The sequence below is a fragment of the Coffea eugenioides genome, unplaced genomic scaffold (genome assembly GCF_003713205.1).
Source record: "Coffea eugenioides isolate CCC68of unplaced genomic scaffold, Ceug_1.0 ScVebR1_1990;HRSCAF=2936, whole genome shotgun sequence".
Taxonomy (NCBI): domain Eukaryota; kingdom Viridiplantae; phylum Streptophyta; class Magnoliopsida; order Gentianales; family Rubiaceae; genus Coffea; species Coffea eugenioides.
Window position 1 is genome coordinate 513 of NW_020862435.1, and position 8712 is coordinate 9224.

Sequence of the window (8712 nt, forward strand, 5' to 3'; positions counted from 1 at the left end):
TATGGTTTTAATCCCTTAACACCGCTAAACTTATTACCTTTACCTTCTTCTGAGCACATTAACATAGATGGTGCTAAACGAGCAGATTTTGTCAAGAAATTACACGAACAGGTACGCCTAAACATTGAGCGAAGGATGGACCAAGTTGCTCAACGGGTTAACAAGGGATGCCAACGCGTCGTGTTTGAACCTGGTGACTGGGTGTGGTTACATCTACGCAAGGAAAGGTTCCCAGTCCAAAGGCGCAATAAATTATTTTCTCGAGGAGATGGGCCATTTCAAGTCATCAAACGCATCAATGACAATGCTTACAAACTGGACCTACCCGGTGAGTACAATGTGAGCGCTACATTCAATGTCTCTGATCTATCTCCTTTTCTTGCAAACGATGAAGCTGATTTGAGGACAAATCCTTTTCAAGAGGAGGGGGATGATACGAACCAAGAAACACCATTGAGAACTATTCGAGTTCCCCTAGAACCCGTGACTCGAGCACGAGCTAAGAAGATGAGGAAGGAACTCCAAGGGCTTGTTCGTGAGATACAAAGCCAAGAAATTGTCCCCAAGGTCATTGAGGGACTTGAGCATAAAGGAATGAAGGTCATCCATATAGTGCACGTCAAAGAGAACCATGTGTGACCCTTCCCTAGTCACATTTACTGTTTTAGTTAAGTCATTGTAATAAGGGTTTAATGGTCCATAGCCTTGCTTTATTTACCTAAGGGATGACCTCATAAGCTTCGGTCAATCCCACAATTCTTAGTCTTATGGAAATAGTCAAGCCTATAATTCTTAGACTTAGTCAAACCCACAATTCTAGACTAGTTCCACATTATTTAGTTTTTCATCTCTATGTAAGGTTATAAATAGCCCACACTTCCAACGATTTTAGGCATTTAATCAATAAATCAGATTTTGAGAGTTTTCTTGGTTTCTCCAAGGCTTCTTGAATACCTTAGAATTTCTCTAGGTATTCGTGACTTATTAATCTAGAATCACACTAGGTTGTGGCGTCTTCTACCATTATACCAAGATTCGTTAACCACGTGATTAACGGGTTGACGTCATCCGCTCCAAACTTGGTGTACTCTTGTCAATCCTGAATCTAATCTTTTACAGGTTTAGTCACAAGGTTAGCGAGGTTCGTATCAATATCTTTTCATTCAAAAAATAAATAGAACTTATGATTTAATTAAGTTAAAATTATTAGGTATGAAAATGACTATTTATTTTTAAATCAAATTAATATAAAAGATGAAGTATATTATATGAGAAATATGGAAAAGATGTGAAAGTCATTAAAAAGAAAGAAAAGAGAAACAGAAAACCGTTAGATAGAGAATATCAGGTTGTTTAATTAGATAAGAATTTTGAACATAAATAACAAACAAGGGTAGATTTGGTAGACAAGATAAAGTAGTTGAAGTAATTCTATTGATTCTTATCAAAATTAAGCATTCAGTTAGGATTTTTGTGCTGAAAAAATTACACACAAGTTCAGCACTACTTAACAAATTCAGCAGATGGATTTTATTTATCAAACATTCAAAATATCTGAATGTCTGAAAAGATTTAGTTTCAACACTTTTGTATGTTATCAAACAGATCCTTAGTATTATACAAGTGTACAATCTTCCTTGTTAACAAGAGGTTATAAGCGATAGTGTGTAATAGTCAATTATTATTTGCTCAGGCGCTCAAGGGGATTTTCAAGAGGAACTCGAAGCGAACGCCTAAAAGTTGTTTGAGCACTTACTCCCTATTTTGATTGGCGAGTGTCAAGTGCATAATTTGTTACAATTATGTGAATTGTTTCTTATGGACTGAATGGTTTATGATTGTTGAGTCGAGTGTGTACTTTATCGCACTCGTTCTCTTTTAACTGATTGAACAACTGAATTGAACTGCTTGTAACTGAATTGTAACTGAACTCCTTGCATGTTGTTGGAGTGAATCTCCTCGACTTATAACTGAACTGTAGGGACGCCCAAATCTAAATTGGCCGACCTTGCGACTCGAGCCACCAAGGGCTTGGTCGAGAAGTTTGGTGAACCATGAGATAACTGTAAACTTGATCTATTGAGAGATCTTACTTGGCCTACTCGCTTTGTAGTGCCTTTTATTGATGTTCAGGCCTGGTGCGGTGTAGGGTGGACGGAATTGACGTTAAGTGGAATTCTACGGACTTAAATGCCAACCCGGTTGACGGAGTGTCATCGCAGGAAAGTATTCGATTGAGGCTTGGAGAAACAAGTGGAACTTAGGTCCTGAGAGCTCCTGTATTCTCATTGAATGTGTTTAATTGAAAATTGTGAATTGCTTGAATGTTACAGCTTTAATTCCTGCTTAAATACCATTGCTACTTGAACTATGTGTTTTGCATGTTTTCTTGGCCTCACGAGCATCCGCTCACCCCGTTAGATTTGTTTTCCTTAACGGGAGTTGTGTGACAGCCCCACCTTCCCCTAGAACGAACCAAAGGGGTTAGCGGACTGCCTGCCCAACTCTCGCCAGGACTACGAAACTTATCACACTCTAAATACATATTCGCATCGATATAATAGCGTTCGAACACTGCAACGGTCGCAAAAATTGAAAAATGAAGACGAAGCTGCGGATGAATAGTGTCGGCCACGTCACTATTCTGCCAGAATCTGGCCGGATTGCTCGGGCTGGATTCTGGCCAGAGGCCAAAACCTCAAATTTTTTTCCATTTCCCCTGCATATCCGGCCTCGTATCCGGCCAGACCTTGGCCGGATTCTTGGCCGGATTTGGTGAACAGTGACTTCACCAAAACTTTTCTTTCCTCGCTCGATTCCCGTACTCGCACAAATCCAAACTAAACACAAGTAACATAAATCCACCAATATAGCAAGTACGTACCAAAGCAATATATAACATATACAGGTAAGGAAACACTTTTATACATCCCTGCATTCCAAGTTTTACAACTCAAATGGGATCATAGAATCCAAATACATTTAGGATTTTTCATAATCGAGGAGCTATACAAACAAAAGAATGTCTAACTAGCTCAACTCGCCTCAAAACATTGTTCCAAAAGTTCTTCCTGTAAGGAAAACAAAAGTAACGTGGGTGAACTTATGCTCGTGAGGTACCACGAAGACACATAAGTATAAACATACTTTACTATAATTAACCAAGGCACATAAGATAGTAAACCAATATGAAAGGATACAATTGGCTCTCAAGAGCCACTTTCCACTTGCCGCACTTGATCTCATATTCGTTGACACTCCGTCAACCTTTGAAGAAAGGGACAAGACCGTAGATCCCACTATACACCACATTCCTTCCACCAAACATTCCCCTTGTCGGACTCGAACACCTCACAGTAACAGAGGGGCGATACTCGAGTATACCACAGGGTCGAGGGAACAACATTCCACTCGACTAACAGTAACCCCACATTTGGTTATCGAATCGCCCAGGCCCTTGCCGGCTCGACTCGAATAACAACCAATGGGATATAAGCTCAGATATGACAGTTAAGTCGTTGGTCATAGTCCCAAACGACGCTAAATCATGCACAAATACAGTTTCACAGATAAATAGAAACAGTCGTACAGATAAGAGGACGAGAGCGATGAAGTATACTCTCGTCCCAGTCAGGTCAACCAAGTTCACATAACAAGGACAAACAATTATTTAAGCAATAAACCATATAAGGGTACACTCACCGAGTCAAATAAGCAAGTTCACAAGTTTGCTTCAGACGTAGGCCCCGGATCACTGGCACGACCTATAATAAGCAAGAAACCACCATTGAGACTCGAACACAAGTCAAACTACTATAATGAGTTACTAGTATAATATAACTAAAAGTAAAATGGAGTTACAGTGGGTGTTAGGTATGAACAACCTCAAAACCTCTTCAATTCTACCCAAAATCACTCCCAACTCAAGATTACTAAATCTCCCTAACATTGGACAGCATTTCCCCTTTAATTTCACATGTCCAACCTATCATTCATCATCAATGTTCACACAAAACGATCATGAAAGTAAACACAGTTGGTATGCTAGTCAATACACCTTACTAGGGTCACAATGTCCTTAAATTTCAACCAATTACAAACTTATGAGCAAACCATAGAAAAGCCCCAAATATATAAAACCCTAAAACTGGAATTTTTCGCTAAAAGCTGAAATTTCCGCAACAAACCACCATTGACATATAGAGGCCCTATATTGCTTAATATAAGGCTATCATTCCATGGCTAACTATAATATACTATATAAAACAGAAAAATCCTCAATAAATAGGAAAATTGGACAACTCAACCATAATTCATGAAATAATCCACAAGATGACATGCTTCACCACTAAAATCTCTTAATTGATCATTATTATCATCAAAGAGGAGATGTCATGACAACTCACCTTATCAACTACAAGAAGCAAGGTAGCTAGTGATTCTTCTTCACAAATGGCTCCACCAAGGACCTTAAACTAGCTTATCAACTTACTTTTGTGGAGGAATTTGGAATTGAATGGTAGGTTTGCAAGATTGGAGCAAGAAATGAAGAACAAAAGTTGGAAACTCTTCTCTCTTTTCTCTCTATGATGCATGGCTAAGAGTGAAAAATGGAGATGATTTTGTGGGTCAAAATTGATTTAGGGAAGGTAATATAACCCTAGTCAAAGTCCAACATCTAATGGGAGAGCGACAAGTGGCAATTCTTGTGTTTTTCTCATCCTACTACTTACCAAGGGTTACTTATCTAGATAACCTCCAATTAGCTCATAATACCATGTAATATAATCTCTATATACAAAACTTCTCCAAATTACCCACATTTATCGCACTTATCGCCCTAGTGGGTCCCACCTCCACCGTACACCACCATTACCACAGAAAATAACTTATTTTGGAAAAAAATGATTTAAAAGTAAATGCCTAGAAAAATAAGAAAAAATTTCAGAATCTTGCACTCTCTCCCCCTTAAAGAATTTCGTCCTCGAAATTTCTCACCTGGGTTATAAAAAAGCTCAGGGTATTTCTTTTGCATCTCCTCCTCCATCTCCCAGGTCGCTTCTTCTACCCTGTGGTTCTTCCACAGGATTTTCACTAATGGAATCTGTTTATTTCTCAGCTCCTTAGCCTTTCGATCCAGTAAACGCACAGGTTTCTCCTCATAGGTAAGGGCTTCATCCACCTCAATCTGCTCCGGTTGCACAATATGTGTTGGGTCAGGATAGTACTTTTTAAGCATCGACACATGAAAGACGTCATGAATTCGGGATAAACTCGGTGGTAATTTGAGTCGGTACGCCACTTTCCCAACTCGTTGGAGAATCGTGAAAGGTCCTACGAATCTTAGTTGAAGTTTCTTTCCTTTACCCATTGTAACGCTTCGTAGTGGTGTAATTTTAAGGAAAACACGGTCTCCAATTTCAAACTCCAAATGTTTCCTTCGGTTGTCCGCGTAGCTCTTTTGGCGACTTTGAGCTGTTTGGAGTCTCTGACATATCAACTTAACCTTTTCTTGAGCATCCTCCATCCATGGAATGACTGTTGGGTCCAAGACCTTCTTTTCCCCTACTTCATCCCAATATATAGGTGAACAACACTTTCGTCCATAGAGAGCCTCAAACGGTGCATTTGAACGGAGGAATGGTGTTATTGTAGTGAATTCTACTAAAGTCATATATTGGCCCCTTACCCCCAGTCCAAGACACAAGTCTTAACATATCCTCAAGGTCTGAATCGTTCGCTCCGACTGTCCATCCGTCTGAGGGTGATAAGCGGTACTAAGGTTAAGTTTTCCCCTAAGGTCTTTGAACTTTCAAAAACCTTGACGCTTTTGCCAAAATTTGACGAAAAGAGGATCGTCAAAACAAACTCACTGGACCCCATGTAGCCTCACAATTTCTTCCATATATAACTGGGCCAACTTGTCCATGGAATACTTCATTTTCACAGGCAAGAAATGAACGGATTTGGTTAACCGATCATCGATCACCCAAACGGCATCATGACCCTTTTGTGTCCTTGGTAGTTCCGAAACAAAGTCCATCGTAATATTCTCCTACTTCCATTCAGGTATCTCAAGAGGTTGCAGTAATCCAGAAGGTTTTTGGTGTTCAGCCTTAACCTGCTGGCAGACTAGACAGGTTTGTACGTATTGAGCAATCTCCCTCTTCATTTGATCATACCAGTACAACCGTCGTAGGTCCTGATACATTTTTTACTACCTGGATGGATTGTGTATTTTGATCGATGGGCTTTCTCCGAAATCTATTTTTTCAAATTCTCATCCATAGGCACCACTATTCGATTTCTAAATCTCAAAATTTCCTCAGGACTTAAATTGAAATTAGGAATTTCTCCTTTCTCCACCTTTTTCACCCACTTTTGAACCATCGGATCCTCAGTTTGGGCCTCCTTGATTCTACCCAATAAAGCGGATGTTACTCGGATATTTCCAAAGGTTATCTTCTTACGTTCCAACCTAGGGTTCCACTCACCAACGGCTTCTAACATTTCCCACTCCTTAACTATTAACCCAGATATTTGAGCCTTCCGGTTTAGGGCATCAGCTATTACGTTAGCCTTACCCGGATGGTAGTTGATTGTGCAGTCATAATCCTCTAAGAATTCCATCCACCGACGTTGTCTCATATTCAACTCCTTTTGGGAAAAGAGGTACTTAAGACTCTTATGATCGAAATAAACCTCAAAAATTACCCCATACAGGTAGTGTCTCCACTTTTTCAGAGCAAAGACAACTGCGGCTAGCTCCAAGTCATGAGTGGGATAGTTTTGCTTGTGGGTCTTCAATTTCCTAGAGGCAAAGGCTATTACATTCTTATTTTGCATCAATACACACCTCAAACCTTCCCTCGAGGCATCAGTGTAAACAGTGAAATTGTCCTTACCATTAGGCAAGGCCAGAATAGGGGCCATGGTTAACCTTTTCTTCAATTCCTAAAAACTTTTCTCACACCGGGCATCCCACAGAAACCGATCATTTTTCTTTGTCAAATCGGTTAAAGGACTGGCAAGTTTTGAGAAATCTTTAATAAACCGACGGTAGTAACCTGCCAACCCTAAGAAGTTTCGAATCTCGGTGGGACTTTCAGGTCTCTTCCACTCAGTCACCGCCTCCACCTTCGCCGGGTCTACAGCAATCCCCTCTTTCGAAATCACATGCCCCAAGAAAGAAACCTTCTCCAGCCAAAACTCACACTTACTAAATTTGGCATATAACCGATGATCTCTCAGAGTTTGCAAGACCACTTTTAGGTGTCGTACATGCTCCTTTCGGGTTTTTGAGTAGACTAAAATGTCATTGATAAGCACAACGACGAATCGGTCTAGGTAGGGTTTGAAAACCTGATACATTAAGTCCATAAAGGCAGCAGGGGTATTGGTCAGTCCAAAGGGCATAACAGCAAATTTGAAATGCCCGTACCTAGAATTGAAAGCAGTTTTAGACACATCTTCCTTTCGGATCAACAATTGGTAGTACCCCTGTCGGAGATCTAGCTTGAAAAAGACCACTGCACTTTGTAACTGGTCAAACAACTCATCAATATGGGGTAGTGGATATTTATTCTTAATGGTCATGTTATTCAATCCCCAGTAGTCTATACACAACCTCAAGATCCAGTCCTTCTTTTCGACAAAGAGAACGGGTGCCCCCTAAGGAGATCCACTCTCACGAATAAACTCTCGCTCTAACAGGTCTTGTAAATGCAATTTCAACTCCTTGAGTTCAGCAGGTGCCATTCGATATGGGGTCTTAAAGATAGGTGACGTCCCCGGTAATAGGTTAATCTCAAATGCTATCTCTCTTTCCGAAGGTAAATCTACTAATTCGTCAGAGAACACATCCGGATATTCACCCACTACTGACACATCTTCTATCTTCAACTTATCGGTGAGAGTGTTAATAAGGAAAGTTAGGAACCCTTGTGCCCCTTTACTTAGTAGTTTCCTAACTCGAATACCTGAAATCAATGCGGAGGAGGCTAAACTACCCCTCACATCTAACCTTAAGGTCGCCTCCCCCACTATACGAAATTTCGCTACTTTCCTCTTAAAGTCAAGTTGGGCATCATACCTAACTAGCCAGTCCATGCCCAATATCACATCATATCCCTTAATAGTCAAACTTATCAAATTCCCCAATAACTTTCTCTCTCCTACCCAGATTTCACAGTTTGCATATATTTTACTAGCAATCAAACACTGGTTCCCCGTAGGAGTACTCACTTCCAATTCATAGGGCAGGTGAACAGGGGTTATATCAATTCCACACATGAATTCGGGGTTAACAAACGAATGGGTGGTACCGGGGTCTATTAAAATCCTAACTAGACGGTGGAAGATAGGAATCGTACCTTCCACCACCTCTGCAGAATCTGGGACCGGACGTTGCTCGAGTGAGTACACCCGAGCAGGCACCTTCGATTTTGTCCTTTCCACCATCGACTGCCCCGAATTAGCCTTCGACGAGTGTGTAGTTCCTCTCGCCTCTCGAGGTTAGACAGGACAGTTGGCTATCTGATGCTCCGTACTCCTACAGCGTAAGCATTTCCTCTCCTTCCTCGAACAATTTTCCTCCGTTTGGTTGGGCTTGCCACAGAATCCACACGGCCCACGAGATACAGTAGCGGAACTCCCCTGTGAGGCACCCTCTATTGGCCTCGTCTAGTTTGACCACCTCTTGACGGAGTCCCT

General features: G+C 40.9%; 1 protein-coding gene across 1 annotated transcript; it reads right to left on the minus strand.

Moving 5' to 3' along the window:
* Nucleotides 1-4998: 4998 nt before the first annotated feature.
* Nucleotides 4999-5674, minus strand: LOC113756110 (the record flags this gene model as incomplete). Its single annotated transcript, XM_027299907.1, has 1 exon — nt 4999-5674. A coding segment is annotated over exon 1 (676 nt), but the record flags the coding sequence as incomplete, so codon positions are not given.
* Nucleotides 5675-8712: the final 3038 nt, after the last annotated feature.